At 47.6% G+C, this 22,487-nt stretch overlaps 1 protein-coding gene across 1 annotated transcript; it reads left to right on the forward strand.

The window, feature by feature from the left end:
* Positions 1–392: 392 nt before the first annotated feature.
* On the forward strand, positions 393–15,217 carry NOBOX (NOBOX oogenesis homeobox). Its single transcript, XM_032245140.1, is given in 13 exon segments — positions 393–417; positions 420–476; positions 7,601–7,608; positions 7,610–7,726; positions 10,159–10,218; positions 10,221–10,242; positions 10,505–11,056; positions 11,767–11,873; positions 12,212–12,318; positions 12,590–12,675; positions 12,894–13,122; positions 13,540–13,844; positions 14,581–15,217. Coding segments are annotated over 13 exon segments (1,977 nt in total). The 3' UTR covers positions 14,883–15,217.
* Positions 15,218–22,487: the final 7,270 nt, after the last annotated feature.

A 22,487-nucleotide genomic window follows, 5' to 3' on the forward strand; every position in this document is an offset into this window, starting at 1 on the left:
GCTCTTAAGACAGAAACGATCAGCAGCCCTTTGCAAAACAAAGGCTGGATCTCATAGCCTATCCAGTTTGATTGCTTCTTTCCAAGCAATGGAATGACAGGTTTTGCAGGCTGAATTATTTCTTAGGTAATCAGTCTAGTCTTCTATCATTGCTTAATCTCTACGCCTCACTTAACGCAAGCCTAATATTTCTCCCTTCCCTCCTCCATGCAAAGGAAGTTGCTCCCAGCTTCTAAACCACACTAGTGATCTTGCTGTTGATTGACATCAAGCAAAGGAGATAAAGACGAGGTCAAGTATCTTCAATTTTAAAGATCTAGAATTGTCACCACAATGTTAGTGAGCCTAAAGTTTGCTGGCCCAAAAGGAGAGAAGAGGCTGCTGACCATGACATGTCTCTCCCATTGACACTAACGTCACAGACCTGGAGGCCACCTGGGACACCAGAGACAATGATGGCTTTGAAGTCCAGGAGGGCGAGCTCATGTCCTGGAGGCAACAGGAAAATTGTGAGCACCACACACTGGACAGAAGACAGAGTTGTCTTCCCATACCCTGAAGACTCTTGGCAGAGCACCCTCTCTTGGGAGCCATTGACCCTAGACCCAAACATCAGAAAAGTCTATCAAGCCACCAGCAGAACTGGTACAGCCCCAAGATACCAAAGGAGGTAAAAATACCTTGTTCAGCAGCACTTTTGCCTCCCACTAAAGCTGCCCTGCTGCTGGCTGTCAAGTTTCTGAACTTAGAATCCCGGACCCCTTCTTCAAGTTACCCTTAACAGTCCACTTGCCAGCCAGGCAGCCGGTCTATTCCTGTGAAATGAGCAACTTCATGGTTTCTCATGGGCTTGGGACTATTAAATATATATATAGATAGATAGATCAATAACCAAGTGGAAGAGGTTCTTTTTTTTCTTTTTTGAGACAGAGTCTTGCTCTTTCACCAGGCTGGAATGCAGTGGCACAATCTTGGCTCACTGCAACCTCCGTCTCATGGATTCAAGTGATTCCCCTGCCTCAGCCTCCTAAGTAGCTGGGACTACAGGCGCATGCCACCATGCCTGGCTAATTTTTTGTATTTTAGTAGAGACGAGGTTTTACCATGGCCAGGATGGTCTCGATCTCCTGACCTCATGATCCGCCCACCTTGGCCTCTCAAAGTGCTGGGATTACAGGTGTGAGCCACCACACCCAGCCTGTAAAAGGTTTTTATTATTTTTTTAAGCCATTAATAAAAAAAAGATACATTTTATTTCAAATTTACCTTTTTAATTTTTAAAAATGTATAACATTTAATTTAAAAAGATTGCACAGCTGGGTGCCATGGCTCATGCCTGTAATCCCAGCACTTTGGGAGGCCGAGGCGTGCAGATCAAAAGGTCAGGAGTTCGAGACTATCCTGGCCAACATGATGAAACCCCATCTCTACTAAAGATACAAAAATTAGCTGGGCATGGTGGTAGGCACCTGTAGCCCCAGCTGCTCAGGAGGCTGAGTCAGGAGAATCGCTTGAAACCCTGGAAGGCAGAGGTTGCAGTGAGTGGAGATTATGCCGCTGCACTCCAGCACGGGCAAAAAGGCGACACTCCGTCTCAAAAAAAAAAAAAAAAAAAAAAAAGATTGCTCTGACAGTTGGAAATAGTTAAATTATAGTATTATAGTACAGCTACTCAATAAATTCTGAAGACTATGAAACATTCTATGGGAGAAATGCTTGAAATTATATATGGAGTGTAATTACAATCATGAAGGTCATATACAAAACAGCAATAAAGGAAAAAATACTGTGAGGAAATGCACCAAATTGTTAATATCTGATACTGTTGTTTGATGAGAAATAGCATCTTTTTCCTTTTCTAATTGTTCAGTATTTATCATTCTTTTTCTCATAAATTTACATTCCTATTATGAGGCATGTTTATTGTTTTACTTTTAGAACAATTAGACATAAATTCTTCTGCTTGCCTACCCACACTCCTGTTAAAGATGTAGCTACAATTTAAATCTATATGTTAAAGTTACCATCAACCAAAGGTGAATTTAATAATGCCACTATATACAAAATATTATTTCTGTGAATTATATTTAACCAAGTCCAGGAGAACCAAACTTGTGGTCAGAACACTAGGATCAACTATTTTCCTGCTTTTTGAGATAATTATAGATTCACATGCAGTTGTAAGAAACAATACAGGGATTCCATATACCCTTTCTCCGCTTTACACCCTCTGTCACTCCAGTACAAGCCACACCAGGAAACTGACTTTGACAAAATCTGTGACTTTACTCAGATTTCACCAGTTTTTCACGCACTCATGTGTGTATTTAGTTCTGTGCAGTTTTTCTTTCTTTTTTTTTTTTTTTTTTTTTTGTTGAGACAGAATCTTGGTCTGTCACCAGGCTGGAGTGCCATGGCGCCATCTAGGCTCACGGCAACGTCTGCCTCCCGTTACAAGCTATTCCTCTGCCTCAGCCTCCCAAGTAGCTGGAACTACAGGTGCGTGCCACCACACCCAGCTAACTTTTTGCATTTTAGTGGAGGCAGGGTTTCACCACGTTGAGCAGGATGGTCTCGATCTCCTGACCTCATCATCCCTGCACCTTGGACTCCCAAAGTGCTTGGAGGATTACAGGGGTGAGCCACTGCACCCTGTCAGTTCTGTGCAGTTTTATCTTGTATGTACACGTGTGGAACCACTACTACAGCCAAAATTCAGAACCATTCCATCACTGCCGCTACGCTTTTCAACTCACAGCCACGTCCCTCCCCTGCTCCCTGACTCCTGGGAATGACCAACTTTTTGTCACTGAACAATGATCCATCCCCCATGCGGGATTCACTATCCCAGCATAGTGATTGATACAGTCAAATAAACAGTGTAGCCTAGTGTTTAGGTGTGCAGGGAGGAACCAGACGAACCGGGCTCAAATTTGAGGTGGCCACTGTGAGCTTTGAGAAGTATGAAACTCTTTATGCCACAGTTTCTTCAATAAGATAGGGATAATCATGTAATAGAACTTCATAGTGTTGCTAGAATTCAATGAGTTGATACTTATAAAGCAAGAAGAAAGCACCCAACATGAATAGATGCATGTTACCCTCTAAGAACTCCCAATCCAGTGCAGAATACACAACGCGCTAATCAGTTCAGCCTGTGTCCAGTGATGTAAGATAAATGTAAATACAGTGCAAGGGGGAGGATCTAGGAAGGGGCAGTTAATTCTGGCTGTGGAAGGCTGAGCCAGAAAGAGAATATTTGGGTTGGGCTTTGGAGTATGAGTAAGACTTTGCCAGGAGAAAAAAAAAAAAAAAAGATGTTTCATGCTGATAAGCAGCTTGATCTGTGACCCTGAGAAGGCACGGCCATTTCTAAGGACTAAAAGCTTGGGAAAAAAGCCTGGAAGAGTGGGGGGGGGGGGGGGGGGGGGTGGTGGTAGCCAAAGAGGAAGCCTGAGTGAAGGTTGGGGCCGAGTTTTGAGAGGTCCTTGAATGCCATGCTATAATTAGCAACAGCGATTGCAATCCTGGGGAAGACCAGAATAGAACAGAAAGCAGAAAGTGCCTCCAAAACTCAGGCACATCAGGAGGAGAAATCAGAACAAATGCCAGCCGTGGCAATCAATTGTAAACAATAGCAGCAGCAGCAGAACGTTTAAAACCTGGTCACCATTCTTGTTATAAGCACATTATCCCGAGTGTCTGGGGCAAGGGCATTAGAAGTTACGATGCTCATTCACGCCAGAACTTGTCCTCGCCCTGCCCGGCAGTTTCTACACCAGCCAGGTGTTCTTAATTCCCTTCACAGCAAACCTGAAAACGTCCTTTTCTGGGGTTGCAAAGGAAGTCCCTGGGCAGAGACTTTGACAGTTCCCAGTGTCTCTCCCAGTCTGCGGGGATCATTCACTTTTTCCCTCCATTGGTCCCCAGTATGTATCCAATCAGCCAGCCACCAGCCAGGGCTCTGGCAGTGCTAGTCCCTCAGCATGTGCCTGGCTCAGGCTTCATTTCGCTTTCTCTGCCTTGGACAAGTCTTCTCTTCCTGGTGGTTTCCAGGGGCCCTGACCTCCCATGCTTGCTGTGAATCTGATCTCCCTGGCCAGGGACTGTGCAGCTTTCTGCCTGGTCTTTCACAACTTATTCTTGCCTTTCTGGTCCTAGGTATTCCAGTGACCTGCTGCTGCCTACACTGGGGTGTGGCCCACAGAACCAGAACACATTACCTTGTGGTTTTGCTTCAAAAAATGTTCTCAGTCATCTGCCTCCTTCAGGTTATTTTTCTTACTATAGAGAGAGAGGGAGAAGGACCAAGAACGCTTATTTCACTTTTGTCTTCATAGACTGAAAAAATAATTACTATTTTTTAGAATCAGACACCTTTCTTTTTCTTCTGGCATTCTCATATCTGTGAGAAGAAAAAGATGTTGGAATAAATGGCTCTTGCTAAGTGCACGGTGGTAGTGGCATATGGTCTGGCTCTGAAAACTAAGTGTGGGAAGCAGGAAATTTCTTCTCCAAAGTTTTCTTTCTTGTTAAATAATAAATTTACTAACAACTCTTTGTTAAGCCCTATCCTATGTAGCTGTTAGACTTGCCATCCTTATAGGCCTGTAGTACATTCTATGTCCTTGTACTTTAACCAAGATCTCTGTGCTGGACATGCTCACAGGCATGTCCCTTACCTGTTTAAAAAGTTTTAAGTTATTTGCCAATCGGGTTTTAGTTTAGATTGTGAGGTATGGCTCCAACCAACAGAGATCAGACATAGCAGTAAGGACAACCCCAAATGGGTAAAGAATAAATATGTCTTTTTTCCTTTGTTCATTGTACTCTCGTGGCAAGATGGCTAGCGGGGGTACCCTTCCTGCAATGCAGGAAGTAAAAACTGCTTTGCTGAGAGATCCCTTGTCTCAGTGCTAATTTTATTTTGTGGCACCAAGCATCTAACACTAAGAAACTAGAAAAAAAAAAACTACAATAAAAAAAAAAAACCTCCCTGTCCTCTAAACAAAGTTGATGGAGTCTATGAACTAGTCAACAGATCACAAAGATGAAATGCAACCAAACAGGACTTAGGAAGAAATAGCCCCAGTTCTCCTAAAACAATACCTTGTGGTCCTCTATATAATTGAGCAGTCTTTTTTCTCTAGCCAGTATTTTAACTTCCATGACAAACTTCCTTCACTTGCAGTTGATCCATGAAAGATACGACTTAATAGGATATATCGAAAACACAACACCTTCCCAACAAAACTCATCAAGACATTTTCCCATGCAATGTACATCTTAGATAAAATTCACTTGCAACCATTCAATAAAATTCTTCAAGTAAATAAACAAAACATCCAACTATATTATTTGTAGAAAAAAAAGTTTCTGTGTTTGGAAAGATGCCAGTTTTTAAATTTTTTTTATTTTTGAGACAGAGTCTCGCTCTGTCACCCAGGCTGGAATGAGGTGGTGTGATCTCAGCTCACTGCAACCTCCACCTCCCAGGTTCCAGAAATTCTCTTGCCTCAGCCTTCCAAGTAACTAGGATTACAGGTGCATGCCACCACGCCCAGCTAATTTTTGTATTTTTAGTAGAGACAGGGTTTCACCATGTTGGCCAGGCTGGTCTCAAACTCCTGACCTCAGGTGATCTGCCTGCCTCAGCCTCCCAATGTGCTGGGATTACAGGCATGAGCCACTGTGCTCAGCTTGAAAAATGCCAATATTTTAAATTCCCCAAGTCTTTATGCCAACATTTTGTAGAGTTAGACCCTGTATCTTTCAGAGTTTGTGGAAGGGTGCCATCCGGTCTATGGGCAATTTGTATCTTTGCTTTCTGACCTTCACCCTGGCAGAGGGGAGCCCACTGGAGAGAGGAAATATACCATAAATGACAGCAGAGAAGGATGACTTATTTTCAGTTTAATGTGATAGAATAATCTGTTAAGAAATTAATTGCACCCAGCTTCTCACTGCAGCAGACACCTCTGTAAAGAACAAAAGTTCATTTCCTTTCCGCACACAGGCCCCGACCATTCCCCGCACCACTCCCATCCCCAGGATAGTTTTAACTGACTTTGTTTTTGCAGGGTCTAAAAGTGTCTCAAATTCTGAAATGTATAAAAGTTACCTGAGGGGCTTCAGGTGGATATTTCTGGGTATCTCCTTGGACCAGTCAATTAAGATTTCTAGGGATGGGAACTTCCATTTTAATCAAATTCTCTAAGAAATTCTGACCTGGGGTTTTTAAGAGCATTCTTTGAGAAACATTAGGTCCAGAGATAAACACACACAACACCATTGAAATACCGGGGTGGGCAACACAGGGGAGCCGAGGATCCAGGGAAAAGGCCCAGATCTCACAGCCTGGCATTTATCCTGGCAGTCAGGGGTCACTGCTGGGTTTTTTTGTTTTTTGTTCTGTTTTTTGAGACGGAGTCTCACTCTCACCCAGGCTGGCGTACAATGGCGCAATCTCGGCTCACTGCAACCTCCACCTCCAGGTTCAAGTTATTCTCCTGCCTCAGCCTCAGGAGTAGTTAGGATTACAGGCACGTGCCACCATGCTCGGCTAATTTTTTGTATATATTTTTTTAGTAGAGACGAGGTTTCATTGTGTTAGCCGGGATGGTCTTGATCTCCTGACCTTGTCATCCGCCCTCTCAGCCTCTCAAAGTGCTGAGATTACAGGACTATCCAGTTTTAAGTGGGACTGGGATGTGGTCAACTCCATAGCTCATAGCCCACGTGTTGCCTTCTCCTAGTTCAGAAGGTGTTCCTGCTCCTCCATGCTCCATATTAGCCTTTCATACTTCCAAGTCACCACTGACCACACCGTCCCGACACCATCATTCAATGATCTCCCCTCCACCAGCAAGCTTCTGTGAGCAAGGAAGTGCTCGCATTCCATTTACCATGTCACCACCAAATGGTCCTGATTTTTCACCATCAAATGATCCTGGAAGCAACATCAATTTCCCTCAGACCTTGCTCACTTGTCCTGGAATGCCTCATTTCTAGCAGAGAAACTGGGCCTCACCTATCTGAACACCTCCCCACCTGTCTGAACCTCTCATAAACCAGAGGCTATCTGCCTTACGGAAGGCAACAGAATAAAACAGCAGATGTCTGAAGACTTGATCATATTTGAAGTTAGTTTACAATTTTGTGTTCCAGAAAGAACTGAAGCTCTCACAACCCTCCAAAGTCCACAGGTGCAGGCCAAGCCCCTAAAGGCAATTTAAGGAATAGGAAAATGTATCCACAGCTGATTTCAGCATGAAAGCACGTGGTGTCCAGAGTCTTTTAAATCCTTAAAGCAAAACACCTGTACTCTGTCCGAGGCCGCCCCGCTCCCCACCCAGCTCCAAGCACCTGTTTCTATCCGGCCAGCACGTTGACTTTCTACCCTCCACCACTCAGAATAAGAGGCAAGAATTTTTAAATTCTGATTTTGCTGTTATGAAGATGTTAAGAAACATTCCATGAAGCAGGAATCATAAGGATTCACCCCTGTGAGATCTCCCCTAAGAAAGACCCTTCCATTTGTAGAGAATAAAACCGAAACATCAAATGGATGAAAACACAGTGACCACACCTTCCCTGGCAGGGCCGCCTTCTGGCTGTACCTGAATTTCCTCTGTGTGCACTGCATCCGATCTACGGAGTCTGTGGCCCTCTCAGCTCCTTCTTCATCATCTGCCGCAGGCCTTGTGCAGCGGAGACCCTCAAATCAGTCCTGGCGCAGTGGCTCACGCCTGTATTCCCAGCACTTTGGGAGGCGGAGGCAGGCGGATTACCTGAGGTCAGGAGTTCTAGACCAGCCTAACCAACATGGTGAAACCCCGTCTCTACTAAAAATACAAAAATTAGCTGAGCGTGGTGGCGGGCGCCTGTGATCCCAGCTACTCAGGAGGCTGAGGCAGGAGCATCGCTTGAACCCGGGAGGAGGAGGTTGTAGTGAGCCATGAGCTGAGATGGCGCCACTGCACTCCCTCCTGGGCCACAGAGTGAGATTCCATCTCAAAAATAAAAAAATCAGGACGGGACCTTGAGGCTAATACTGAGGCTTGGAGAAGCTCTAGCGTGGGAGTTGGGCAACCCAGCGCTTGGGGACCCCTTTGAGGAGTGGCTCTAGAAATCGCCTTGCAGTCCACAGGACCCAGGACCGAGTCCGCCCTAGGGTGTGGGTGAGCCCTCCGAGGACCACCGGCTGGCCTCGCTCCGGTCCCCCACCCCCGCCTCAGCCTCGCCCTCCAGCGCCGCCGCGGGAGGGGCCGCCCGGAGGAGACCCGCACCTGGGCCTGGCGCCTGGCCGGCGGGGGAGGGGAGCAGCCGGCGCCCAGGCCCGGGTCCTCCCCGCCCTCGCAGCTGCTCCAGCGGAGCCTCCCGGGCCGGCCTCGCCCTGGGGGTGGGGGTGAGGGGGCGCAGCCTCGGGCTGCGGCTCCCCGGCCCGTGCGGGCTGCACACCTGCCGGCCCCGTGAGGCCTCATTAGGCCGCGCCTGTGCAGCACAGGCCGGCCGCGGCGGCGGGAGTCCAGGCCATGGAACCCACGAAGGATCCCTGCCAGGGACCGCGGGGTGAGCGCGGAGTCCCCAGCGCGCGAGGGGGTCCGGCTTGGGGGGCTCGGTGAGGGGGGAGGCCTGTGGTCACCAGGTTAGCATTAGACGACCTCAGAGCTTCTGGCGGCCAAGGGCCGGGTGGAGGTCCGGTGGGGTGGAGTAGGTAGGGTAGAGTAGGGTAGGGTGGGAGGAGGCCGACCTCGCCCTGCGCTTTGGGGTTGCAGCCCCCCAATCTCCCAGTGCGCGCAGGGGAGAGAAACCTGGGAGCCCCAGGATTCTAGTCTGGGGTCTGACACCTGTCCCTTTACTAAGGCACATCGCTCCCATAGGACACGCGCTACGGAGCACCCACAGTGCTAGGTTTTTGCTACAGTACAAGCTCTCCTAAAATGTCATAAACAAATTTGTTCCTCCTTCCTCACACCACCAGCCAGCTTTGTCCCTTCACCCCATAGAGGCCTGCTCACCCTCTTCACCAGCCCAGTTCCTCTCATGCAAGTCGGGTCCAGCCTGTGCCCTAGGAAAGGACTTGAAACGGCACCTTTGCCCATGACCTTCCCTCATTCCTAGGGCTGGGTGCTGTGGTTCATGCCTGTAATCCCAGCACTTAGGGAGGCCCAGGCAGGTGGATCACCTAAGGTCAGGAGTTGGAGACCAACCTGGCCAACATGGAGAAACCATTTCTATAAAAATACAAAAATGAGCCAGGTGCGGGGGCACCCACCTGTAATGCCAAATACTCAGGAAGCTTGAACCCAGGAGGCTGAGGTTGCAGTGAGCCGGAATCATGGCACTGCACTCCAGTCTGGGTGACAGTGAGACTTCATCTCAAAAAAACAAACAAACAAAACATAAGACCTATCTCGCAGTTTTCATTAAAGTAACAAATAGCTCTTAGTCGCTACTTAGCATTCATTACAAATGTTCCAGTTTACTTGGAAATGCTAAAGCAGCTCCCTGAGCTGAGAGTTCTTGAGATTATGAGGCAGTCATGAAGGTGGGGGGATCATTTGATGGCCCCAGGAAGGACTCCATGTTGTGATTAAGTACACAGAATATGCGCTCAGGGTGCTGCGTGACCTTGGACATACTACTGTGCCGGCTCATCCTCATTCTTTCATCTGCTAGAAAGCAATATTAATAGAGATTAAATAGTCACTGTGCTAATCTTGGAAAGGTGCTTAGCGCCATGCCTGGAATATGGTAAGCTCCTGATGCCTCCGTCAGCTCACAGAAAGGAAGCCAAGCTTTAGGTGTGAGTAGTAAGGCTTTAGTTCTAGCTGGGTTGCAATTTCCTTACTTGAAAAAGAGGTTGACCAGGGAGTGAGGTTCTGCTTTGCAGGGAGGGGGAGAAAATGGATGTGCTGTGGGGAAGGTGGGGGCACGTATGGGGCTGAGGAGGGTTGGCAGAGACAGAGTTCTCTGGTTGTCCCTGTTACTGCCTCTGATGCTCTTGCCCCAGCTGCTGGGGACCATCAAATCCTGCCTTGTCCTGTTTCCAAGTAATAATGCCTGTTTCCAAGTAATAATGCAGTGGGAACTGCATCCAGCGTTGGGAGAAGCAGAATCTCTGTCAACCTGTTTATCTTCCTTGTCCACCCCCAGCCCCAATATGGTCCGTTGGACACCCCTGAACAGTCCCTCAAACCCATATGCCTCGTGTCTGGGGAAGAAGGGAACTCACAAGGAGTGAGTACTCCCAAATTAGGAGATAGCATGAGCCTTCTCAGAACTGCATACATTTGTCCACATTTTTCAGAGTTGGGTTATCCGATTTAATCCTCACAATAGTCTAATTAGAAAGGTAAGTGTGAAATTATTACCCCATTTGATAGGTGGACAAATGAAAGCTTAAGATCAAACTGTTTGCAGAGCAGGAAGCAACACTTCCTCTTGGGCCAGTTCTTCCTTCTCTCTGGTGCTAAGGTCAGTGGATGTTGGCTCCCCACAGGCCAGGAAGCTGGAGGCAAGCCCCTGGCCGCAGGACACGAGGAGGAGGAACCACTACAGGACGCAGCCCCTCATGCTCAGGATAGTCAGAGGGAGGAACTGCCACCCTCCTGCACCATCTCGGGAGAGAAGAAGCCACCAGCAGTCTCTGGAGAACCTGCTGGGGCTGATGCTGGGAGACTGTGCCCACACCCCAGCTCCAGGGCTCCCCACAAAGACAGAGCTCTAGCCCGCTCCAGACCCCAGCCTCAGGCGGAAGATGGTTCCCTCCCAGTGGAAGAGGTGAAGATAGGAAAGGGGTCCTATACTCCGGCCCCGGGGAAGCAGAAAAAGCCTAATGCCACGGGTCTGGCCCCAATATCATCTCCTGGTGTCCCTAGCTCAGCCCGTCCTACGCACAACCCAGTGCCCTGTGGGTCAGGTCGGGGCCCCTGTCACCTGGCCAACCTCCTTAGCACATTGGCCCAGAGCAATCAAAACACAGAGCAGAAGCAGGGGCCCCCGGAAGTGACCTGCCAACTTAGGAAAAAGACACGAACCCTATACCGCTCAGGTAAGTCCCTAAAGGTGAGGGAAAATTCAAGAGATCTGGGGTCATCCTGGGAAAGTGGGGCTGCACGAAGAATGTAGCCCAGGAGACCAGACGGATGTGGTTAGTTTGTATGTCACTTCTTCCTGGATTCTCTCTTGGGTTGTGTTAGTACCACTATCTCTGACCCTCAGAGGGAAGGTTGGGTTATCACATCAGAAAATGAGATTGGAGCCAGGCACAGTGGCTCATGCCCGTAATCCCAGCACTTTGGGAGGCTGAAGCAGGTGGATCATCTGAAGTCAGGAGTTTGAGACCAGCCTGGCCAATACGGTGAAACCCTGTTTCTACTAAAAATACAAACATTCGCCAGATGTGGTGGCTTGTGCCTATAATCCCAGTTACTCAGGAGGTAGAATTGGGAGAATCCTTGAACCCAGGAGGTGGAGGTTGCAGTGAGCTGAGATCACGCCACTGCATTCCAGCCTGGGCCATCTCAGAAGAAAAGAAAATGAGGTTGGGACCAGGGTAGAAGAGTAAGGAAATTAAATGTCACACAGCTCTCTGCTGCAGCACTCAAGAACAAGAAGGCCCAGCCCAACAGGGAAAAGGCTTTGGGAAGGCATTGGGTTAGGGACAGTGGCCCCATCTGCTAGAGGTACTTGGCAAGCATCTGTCTCCTCTCCTGCCTGTCACTGGCCTTTGTCTTCCTCACACGTTTCTTCTTCTTCCAGATCAGCTGGAGGAGCTAGAGAGGATATTCCAGGAAGACCACTATCCTGACAGTGATAAACGCCGGGAGATCGCCCAGAAGGTGGGGGTGACCCCCCAGCGCATCATGGTAAACAGGGCCTGCTCACTGGTGGGGGGTGGGGTGGATGAGGGCCCATCATGGAAACTCCCAAGTTGTTGTAGAGCGAGAGCTCAGTGGCAGCTAGGGTAGGAGCTGAATTGAGCCTCAGACATGGCTGTGTCCCTGTTTCCAGGGGGCCACAGCCTGAGACTGTCAGGAGGGAAGGCACTGCAGAGACTTTTGATAAAACCAGACTGACAGAGGCCTCGGAAGCAGAGTGCTGGAGTGACCTTCCAAAGTCCTGTAGCTGCTTGTGCAACAGCCAGGACCTAAGCCTCAGTCTCTGCCCCTTTTCTCCAGTTCTTCAAGCACCTTTCCCCCTATAGGTGTGGTTCCAGAATCGCCGGGCCAAGTGGCGAAAAACTGAGAAACTGAATGGGAAAGAGAGCAAGGACAATGCTTCAGCCCCTGGCCCGGCCAGCAGTCAGTGCAGGTAGGAATCTCTCCTCTTTCTGTATCATCCCTGTGGGTGGAAGTAGGGTCTGAGTTGGGATCCTGGTCTAGAAAGAGAGTGTTGGAAGGCTAGGCATGAGTCCTGGGGTTGCCAGCTAAGATTTAGAGGGATTTTGGCTGCCCTGGGGTTGGGAAGTTTCTCGTGCCCCGTAGGAGGCAGAGTTTGGGAATTGGTGTCTCTCCCGGCAATGAGGCACCTGGGCAAAGCCAGAGACCACCAAAGCTACAGTCTTCGTTCTTCCTGCCTCCAGCTCTACAGCTGAGCTCCTGCCTCCTGTGACCGTGGAGCCAAAGCCTGACCCTTTCCCTCCGGAGTCCCCTCTGGATACCTTTCCAGGTGAGCTCCCACCTTCAGAGCTGGAGGAAATGGAAGCTAAAGCTAGTGAAGACAGAGGGGCCTTGTTTGATGGAGGTGGGAGTGACCGGAGTCCTCCAGTGTTTGGGGCCAGCGGGGCCTATGCAGAAGGACCCGGGCATGGCTTGTCTACCATTCATCAATCCCAAACCTGCCTCCCATTTCCTTACCCTGAGAGCCCCTCTCTGCCTTGTTCCTAGAGCCCCCCATGCTGCTGACTTCTGACCAGACTTTGGCCCCCACCCAACCCAGTGAGGGTGCTCAGAGAGTAGCAACTCCCCCTCTCTTCAGCCCCCCACCTGTGCGAAGGGCCAACCTTCCTTTCCCCCTTGGCCCTGTCCACACCCCCCAACTGATGCCGCTGCTGATGGACGTTGCCGGCAGTGACAGCAGCCACAAGAATGGCCCCTGTGGGTCCTGGGGGACAAGGTAAGGAAGCTATGGGGGTAGATCACTGGAGTTATCGGGGGTGGGGGGTATAGATAGAGAGAAGATAGACCCTAAGAGGGGAGAGGTTAACTGAGAGGAGCACGGAGCAGTGCTGGAGATGGTGATGAAAGGGATAAGGGGATCTGGGCTGGGAATGACCTGGGGGTGGGGGAGGGCACAACAATAGAGCAGAAACAAGGGCAAGATGCCAGGAGCAGGAAGAGGGAGAAGAGGCAGCTACAGTGGCCTTGCAAGGCTGGGAAGGAGATGGGAAGGAGGTGCGAGGAAGGGACTCGGCTACTGTGGTAGGAATGGGGAGCTCCCCCACCCCCACAGCTACCCCACCCCCGCAGCTCCCCCCACCCCCGCACTGCCCCCCACCCCTGCACCTCACCAGCTGTTCCTCTGTCTTTGCAGCATTACCCTGCCGCCCCCCTGTTCATATTTGGAAGAGCTGGAGCCCCAGGATTACCAACAGAACAACCAGCCGGGGCCCTTCCAGTTCTCCCAGGCTCCACAGACCCCACTTTTCCAACCCCCTCAGCCCCAGTTTCCCTACCTCCCCAGTTTCCCCTTCTCTATGTCCAGTTCACTGATGCTTCCACCACCTGAAGACTCTCTGTTTACATTCCCCTGCGGCTCCAGCGGGGGCACATCGCAGGGCTATTGCCCAGGCACCTCCTCGGGGCAGATCCTGATGCAGCCGCCTGCTGGGAATATGGGTGAGTTAGGGCTGGGAGGGAAGGTCCCCTTGTGATTGAGGAAGGTGGGAAAGGGACAGAGAGCCACCTTATCTGGAGGGTAGACTGAGGCAGGTCATGGATGGTGAGTGAAACCTTTTGTTTGCACCTAGTTCTCTTGACTAAGCTCTTCTCCCTCCAATTCTGCAGACGCTGCAGTGTACAGTGAGAGTTAGCAGAGAACTCTGGAGTCTGGCATTAGGAAAACAGGTTTGAGGTCCAGCCCGGCCAGTTACTAGCTCTACCAAGTCTCAGTTTCCAGGACTCTGAAATGGGATTGATAGTTCTATGTTAGGGAGGGATTTGGTGAGGATTAGAAACAAAAATACTTGGCCTAGAGTCGATGGCAGCTAATATTCTACGGGGCCACTTGGATCTCTGAAGTCCTAGAAACATCTGTCATATTAAAACTAGATCCTAGCAGAAGGCAGGGAAAGATCAGGGGGTTCCTGGTCTCCTTGTTGGGTGTATGAGACAGCATTGGCCTGATCCATGGTTCACTTGTGTCAATGTCACTAAACCACAGGACCTTGAGTCCAGGAGCACCTGTGGTTCTGAGGACAGAGCCTGAGGCTAGAGTTTCACCCAGACTTGCACTGGGGTCCTAAGCTGAGTCTGTGTGTGTTGGGTTGTGGGGGGGATCTGTTGTAGAACACCCTGAATGATAGTTGATACTCTTAGTCCTGTCTCACAATTCCTCCATCCTCTGACCCCACAGGTGCAGCCTCCTGGAGTGACCCCTCTTTGCTGGAACTGCCCTTCCCAGGTCCGTTCTGCCCGCAAGCTCTGGGGCACCCCCCAGGAGGTGACGGCTACTTTCCTGATCTATTTCCAGCTCCCTGCACTCAGGCTCCAGGCAGGCAGTCTTTGTCAGGTCTCTCCCGGCTGCCTGAAGGGGCCAGGCCAGGGACCGGGCCCTTACACAGCAAGGCAAAAGAGGAACCACTGGCTGCTTCCCTGGATCAGCCCTCAGCACTGGAGGAGGCCAGAGGGGATGACAAGAATAGCCATGTCCCCTAGTTGCGGGGGACAAAGAGTGAAAAAGGGCTGCTTGGTGGGATAGGATTGGGCCCACTCAGAGGACAGGGGTTGGAGGTTTGGGAAAGAGTGTGGACTCTGTAGACTGAGGCGGGAGTCAGACATTTCCCCTGCATAGGCTCGTCTTGCTGATATAAGAAGGAAGAGGGAGGGCCCTTTCTTTTTCTCCACAATTCTATGTGGGGCTCCTGAAGAAAGCAGGTGGCCTGTGTTACTTATGAATGCTGTATCAGGTGTTTTTGTTTGTTTCCTATCCTGCTTGATGAATGAGCTGGAGTGTTCACTGTAAGCAGTAAACTAGTCCACCGTGGGGTTTTCTCTGTGGTTATGCGTCTCCGCATTCACACTAAGGAAGAGCTCCATTTTCTGCCTTTTCTTCCATTTGGCTGAGCAGTTGTTGGATGTCATTCGCAGGTGGGGCACCACTGGGCGGGACCACATGGAGGGCTCCTTCCTTGGGCCTATCTCTCCCACTAAAGAAGGAACTGGGCATCTTGGGCTCTTCCTTCTGAAAATGTCCTGACATTTAACCATATTCTATTCCCAAACCCATGACTGAACCTGAGCAAATCTGAGCCTGGGCCTTGCTCTGGAAGTTGGGCCCTGTAGGGACAGGATCACAAGAGAAGTCTGAGACTGACTTATTTTCCCACAGTTCTTTTTGTGTGTGGGGGGGTGGGGGCTGGGGAGCACTCTGAGGATAGCAAGTAAATATCCTCCAGGATAATCTAGTGGAGGAAAAGTGAGGGAGCACAGAATAGTACAGGAGGTGGGGATGAGAGGGATAAGGGGATTTGGGCTGGGAGTGGCCTTGGGGGATCAGGCTCCAGTGGGGGCACATTGCAGGGCTGTTGCCCAGGCGCCTCCTCAGGGCAGATCCTGAGGAATGGGGTGAGTTGGAGCTGGGAGAGAAGTTCTCGCCTGCAGAGGAGGACATGACAGCATCCCCAGACTGTAATGGTCCAGACTTCACTGGGCCAGGATGAAGCATCCAGAATAGTTTGTGTCTCCCCCACCCCAGCTTGCAGAGGCACCAAATGACACTTTGCCAGAGATCACCTAAAACTATCACCAACCATTCCATGCTCAACTCCCACCCATAGACTGCAATTTTACCTCCTCCATTTGTTTATGATTACCTTTTGAAACTGGGTGCTAATCTCAGGAGGTTTGGTTATAGGTTGAGATGTCGGAAGAGGAGGGAAAAAGAGAGAGCTTACCCAAAGATGGAGAATGCTCCCTAGATGCCTCCACAAGGGGTCAGGAGCTCAAGAAGGAATGGACACTGCCGGAGGACATACCACCTCCTGTTCCATTGCACAGAGTGATTCTGCATTCACGCTGAACTTGAATAGCTTCCTTCTGTCCTCTGGTGGGGGTGAGCCAAATTAGGCAAATGACAAATTAGGCAACGAGGAATAAACATCAATTAGAACTTACTGGTTCTGTGCTTGAGATCCTGCTTTAGCATGTTCAGGGCTAAAGGGAGCATGAGAAGGAGGGTAAGCAACCAATCTGTATAAAAAGAGAAGTGGGTGGTCCCTGGGAGATGAAACTGAAAAGGACCAGAAAGGTGAATGAAGGGTGAAGACAGCAGCTATGAGCAGTAGCAAAACGTTGACTGGGTGACGAAAGAGGCACAGAACCATAGAGGAAAATCTACCCTAAAATACATTTAAACAGAAGAGAAAAGTTAAGGCACAGATCTAGAAATTGGAGGAAAGGGACCTGAGGGGTCTACAGTAGGAAAGAACAGGTCAGGAGGGGAACAAAGGAAAGGGGCTCAGGGGTGGGAGAGACAGGAAGATGACACGTGAATCAGGAAGTGGAATTGAAAGCAGAGAAAGCTGAAGGGACAGGAAGATGAATATGGAAAGGGAGAAAGGAAATACCTATACAGATCAATGTCCCCCTAATAGATAAAGAAGAGGAGTGTCTAAGGATTAGGGAGGTGTGATTAAAACAATAGATAATGCAAGCTGATGAGAAAATGTCTCTGAAAGGATGCAGAAATCCACCAGAGGGGCAAAAATAGGAAACCAGAAGGTCGGCTTTGCTCGTATGTGATGGGGATTGTAATAGCCAGATTTCAGTATCCTTAATTTACGGATTAGGATATGTGTTTGTTGAATTATGCAATGTATTATGCATAACTGAGATTTTAGAAGTATACATTTACATATCTCTTTTTACGTTCTGTCTCATGAGGTTCATGAAATGAACAGCCTAAAACCAGACATAGGGGAAATAGAAGATTATACCTGCTCTTTCCATTAGTCATCAGAGCATTCTGCTGCTTTCGAAGCCCTCCACAGTGGCTGGATATTTTCTCCTCCAGACCTCAACTGGTTTATGCCTCTGATATTCAATGAGTAGTAGCACCTCTGTATGGAGCAAAAACAGCATCTAACAGCAAGAACTGGAGGGTAATCAACTTTGAGGTCTGTCCTTACATGCAACTCCTAGATAAAAAGTGTTGATGATCTAGATCTAATAGTATACTAAAAATAAAATGAGTTAATTGAGAATTAAACCCTAAACAAAGAGAAAATGGTGAAAACTTCTTAGAAGTATAGAAACTTAGGGGTGAAAGAAAAAAATCCAAGCTCCTGATCTGCAGGAATCTCTTCTACCCACCATTGAGGGGAGAAGTATTGTTTTTCCAGTAGACCGCCTGGGGCTTGAGGCTAACTCCCTTACACAGGAGCCTACAGAATTTTTGAACAACTTTATTATAAAAAGTTCTTCTACTAGAAATACACCAATATTGAGTTTGATGGATCTGGAGTTTGTTTCCCAAGCGCTACAAAAAATAAATTGCAAATCTTAGGACTGTCTATCACTCCTATTATAAAAGTTTTGCCTTCTACAGGCAGTGATGGGAGCTTTGTCTGCTAGCCCTCATGGGGCTCAGCCTCCAGGCTCTTTGCCACCCTGGACGCCTCCTTTCAAATAAATGTGATTTTGTCCGTGTTCCTTTTAGGAGTAGTGTGGGAAATGAAGCCGACTTTAAATGTGGTCTAGTCAACAGTTTGGTACAGCTGTCATCCCCATTAAATAGGATACTCTGCAAATGGTGTCTCTGTTAAAAACTCACTAGCATTTTTGTACAGCTGGTTCATTTTCTTGGTTCAAAACTATGACCTGTAGGTCATTTTAATAGAAGCTGTTTTAAAGGCAGTTTACCTTCCTGATTTTGCACTTGGAGAATTGACATTTCTAATCTAATACAGAGATTCATATGGCCTGTTCAGTTTCATTCTGTCAATATTAGCCCGATATTGAGCTTAATATGGTCTGGAGTTCTTATGTACTAGCTTTTTTTTTCCCCCAGTTTTGTTCTGCCTGCAAATTTGATCAATTTTAGGAGTTTTATACATTTTATAATTAAATAATTAATAACAGCATATAGGTCAGTACAGGACATTTTGGTACTCCTCTTTGAAAATACTCCATTAATGGGTACTTTTTTGAGTAGAGGGTTAAACTAATACAAATCTTCCTAAACTGTATTATCATCCCATACCATCCTTTACTAGCTCCCTCAAGGATTTTAGGAATAAAATTCCTGTATGATTCAATAAAATCAAAAACATATTTCTGTATAGCACTCTGATAACATTCTTGTAAACCTAAATATATAACAAATGAGATGGATTAGTTTGGCATGGCTTATTCATAAGGAACACCTGTTGTCTTTTATGGTTATTTTTTTACCTAAGTGTTCATAAGCCATCTTTCAAGAATCTCATAGAATTCTGTAAGATTTTACATTAAATTTATTGTCCTTTAGTTTCAATAAAACATGTCATTGGAAGTTAGGATATTTTCCTCTAGTAAGTCTTAGAAATCATCTCGTCCTGTACTAGAAAAAAAATACAGAATGATTAAAAAGTTAGAAGACTCCAATTTGGGTTTTTAAGTCCATCTTCTTTTTTTTTTTGAGATGGAGTCTTGCTCTGTCACCCAAGCTAGAGTGCAATGGCGTGATCTCTGCTCTCTGCAACCTCCGCCTCCTGGGTTCAAGTGATTCTCCTGCTTCAGCCTCCCGAGTAGCTGGGATTACAGGCACCCACCACCATGCCCAGCTAATTTTTAGTAGAGACAGGGTTTCACCACATTGGCCAGGCTTGTCTCAAACTCCTGACCTCAGGTGATCCACATGCCTTGGCCTCCCAAAGTGCTGGGATTACAGGTGTGAGCCACTGCACCTGGCCCAACTCTTAATTTCTAGAATATTTTCATTTCTTTGGGAAGATGGTCTGAAATAAAACTCAAGTGCACCTGCTGTGTCTGTATCGTATGTTGACATGATGTCTGCCTGCAGGAGTATATTTTTCTTTCTTTTCTTCCTGTCCCAAGTTTGGTTTTATTATTATCATTGCTAATGTTACTATGAGTATTGGTCTTTAGCATGCTTGCAGCACGGAGTTTCTTCCAGGCTTCTCACTTCGAGATACCATCTTTGGAATTCCAGCATGTGTTTCAAGTTTTGCATTTTTTCAACCTTTTCAAGATCTGAGCTTGCCTGCGTAGTCACATTGTTACCTTTTGGATGACTTCCTTTATCACTGGTTGTAACGATGTGTGATTATATCTTTAGAATTTTGTTTCTGTTCCACATCACTTTGAGCCATCTTCAGGTGGAAGAATCTTGGGCTTCTTACAGGTAGTTCTAGCTTTTGTTCTGGTTTTGTGTGGAGAGGGAGAAAAGTTTCTGCATGCTGGAATGGAGCAATGGTCCAGGCACTGCTCCGCTTAAACACGAGGCAAATGCATTTCAGCCTTGCTCCTTTTCCATCGGCCCCCTGCCCTCCCTTTCCGCCTCCCCTGTCCTCCTCCTCTAACAGTGCAACCTCAGGACTTCGCAGTTGGCCAGAGCGGAATCCTTCCCAGCAAACTCCAGGAAAAAAAAAAAAAAAAAAAAATTCTGTCCAGTCCTCCAAGTTTAACTTCCACTACTAATATATTTCCACTAGATGGCAGTCTACTACTAGTTACACCGTGGCCCTAAAATACTCTGGTTGTTTACAGCAAGAAAGTGCATGCGAATGTTCAACTCTTTTGCCAAAATGCCCCAGAGCCCCATCCTGTCAATAATACCAGGCTCAAAGTTGTTGAAGTCATCTGAGTTACATTTCCAGATATAGGATGTTCAGTTAACTTTGAATTTCAGAAAAACAATAAGTAATTTTGTAGCATAAGTATGTTCCCTGCACTATTTGGATATCCTGCATTTTAAATTTGTTTAAATTTTTATTCTTTTGCTAAACCTGGCAAATCCTGGTTGTAGCACTTTGCTAATGACGTCTACATCCATGTTAGCTTTGCAGTTTAAGCAGATAAACCTGAAGTTGGCCTCCATGTTTTACCCAATTTTCTTGCTGTTCAGACTCCTAAGCAGTCCTGGGTTCATTGCTGGCCTTTTAGTAACCCCCCACCGCACCCTTCACCATTAGAACTCACATACAGGCTCTGCAACTGTCCAAAAATCCATAAACTTTCATGTTCTAAAATCTGTTTGATTCCCATTATATTTTTTGTTCCTGTAGGCTAAATACTTGAGACAGGATCTCAGTCTGTTACCCAGGCTGGAGTGTAGTAGTGGGATCATGGCTCACTGTAGCCCTGACCTCCCAAACTCAAGCAATTCTGTTGCCTCAGCCTCCTGAGTAGCTAGGACTACAGACAAGCACCACCATGCCTGGCTAAATTTTTGATATTTTGTAGAGATGTGGGGATCCCACTATATTACCCAGGCTGAGCTCAAGAGGTCCTCCTGCCTTGGCTTCCCAAAGTTTTGGGATTACAGGCCTGAGCCACCTCACCTGGCCCTGAATATTTTATATTCGTTATTTAGATAATTTTACGAGCTAGCCCATTAGAATTAATTTGAAGTGTCTATTTACATATTATTTGCAGAAATGGAACACAGAATAGAAACAGGCTACAAAAGACAATTTGACTTTTCTTGGCCCCACTCCAGGTAAATGGTCTTCGTTAGTCAAGAGTAAATCTGCTTCCCTGGAAATGATGCGCCTTCTTCATCCACCTGCAAGTATGATGTTCAAGTCCAGAGGGCCAGTCCGGGAGATTCAGCATTCTTATGTTTGTAGTTTGGTTCATACTGTTCTTTCAATAAATACCCTTTCATTTGAGTTTATAGTGAAGCCCTGAGGTATAGGGCAGACATCTGTTCCATCAGGTGATGGGGATTTACGCGCACGGACAGTACTGAGTGAGCACAAATATGAACAAAATCTCTTCCCAGCTTTCAGGGAACTGCCTGACAGCGCATGTGACCAGTTACAATACAGAGGGCCGATGCTGTGAGGTGCCAGCCTGAGCACGAAGAGTGGCAGGAGCTCACATGGAAGAAAGAAGTTTTAGAGTCTAAGGCATTAGAGCTAGCTTGTGAAGGAACAGTGGGATTTGGATAAGCAGGGAAGGTAAGGAAGGATATTTCAGGCAGAAAGTATAGCCAGTGTAAGAACACTGAGACTGGTAAGAAGATGAGGGAGACGCTCGGAGTGGCTGGGTGGGAGTGGAGGGGCTGAGGTGGCAGATGAGGCTGCGCAGGAGATCAGGAAAAGCCTCACACAATGCTGAGGGTTAGGATGATTCTTTGGGCAAAGAGCGGCACTGACAATTTTAACTCATGGGCATGACTTGCCCACATTTGTATTTTAGAAAGTTGAACAGAGAATGAGATTGATAGATGTAGACAGGAGATGCAGGGACATAATCTGAGGCTACTGAGACAGCCTCCTGAGATGTGCAAAGTAGGGCAGGGTGAAGAGAGAGAGTAAACAGACTTGAGGAATTTTTTGTTGTTGTCAAGACAGAGTTTCACTAGTTGCCCAGGCTGGAGTGCAATGTCATGATCTTGGTTCACTGCAAACTTTGCCTCCCAGGTTCAAGCAATTCTCCTGCCTCAGCCTCCCAAGTAGCTGGGATAACAGGCATGCGCCACCACACCTAGTTAATTTTGTATTTTTAGTAGAGACGGGGTTTCACCGTGTTGGCAGGCTGGTCTTGAACTCCTGACCTCAGGTAATCCACCCACCTTGGCCTCCCAAAGTGCTGGGATTACAGATGTGAACCACCATGCTCAGCCTTGAGGAATATTTCAGTCAGAATCAATATAATATGGTAGAGAATTAACTGAAAGAAAATAAGACTTTGATAACCAAGAAATGCTATAATTGAGAAAAAATAATGGAGATTGTATTGTGCCATTTTTGCATTGCTAGGCTGGGTAAATAAATGGGGTTGAACTGGCTTATGGTTCTGCAGGCCTTACAGGAAGCATGGTGGTGGCATCTGCCTGGTGAGGGTCTCAGGAAGCTCAGGGTCATGGAGAAGGCAAAGGGAGAGCGGGAACAAGCAAGGGAAGAGGAGGAAGGTGCCACACTCCTTTAAACAACCAGATGACCAGATGTGGCATGAAATCCAAGTGAGAACTCAACTGTGATTGCAAGGACAGCACCAAGCTATTCATGAGGGATCCTCCCTCGTGACCCAAACACCTTCCACCAGGCTCCATCTCCAACACTGGGAATTACATTTCAGCATAAGATTTGGAAG

This window comes from Sapajus apella, unplaced genomic scaffold (genome assembly GCF_009761245.1).
Source record: "Sapajus apella isolate SASKATOON/1434 unplaced genomic scaffold, GSC_monkey_1.0 scaffold56, whole genome shotgun sequence".
In the NCBI taxonomy this organism is placed as follows: domain Eukaryota; kingdom Metazoa; phylum Chordata; class Mammalia; order Primates; family Cebidae; genus Sapajus; species Sapajus apella.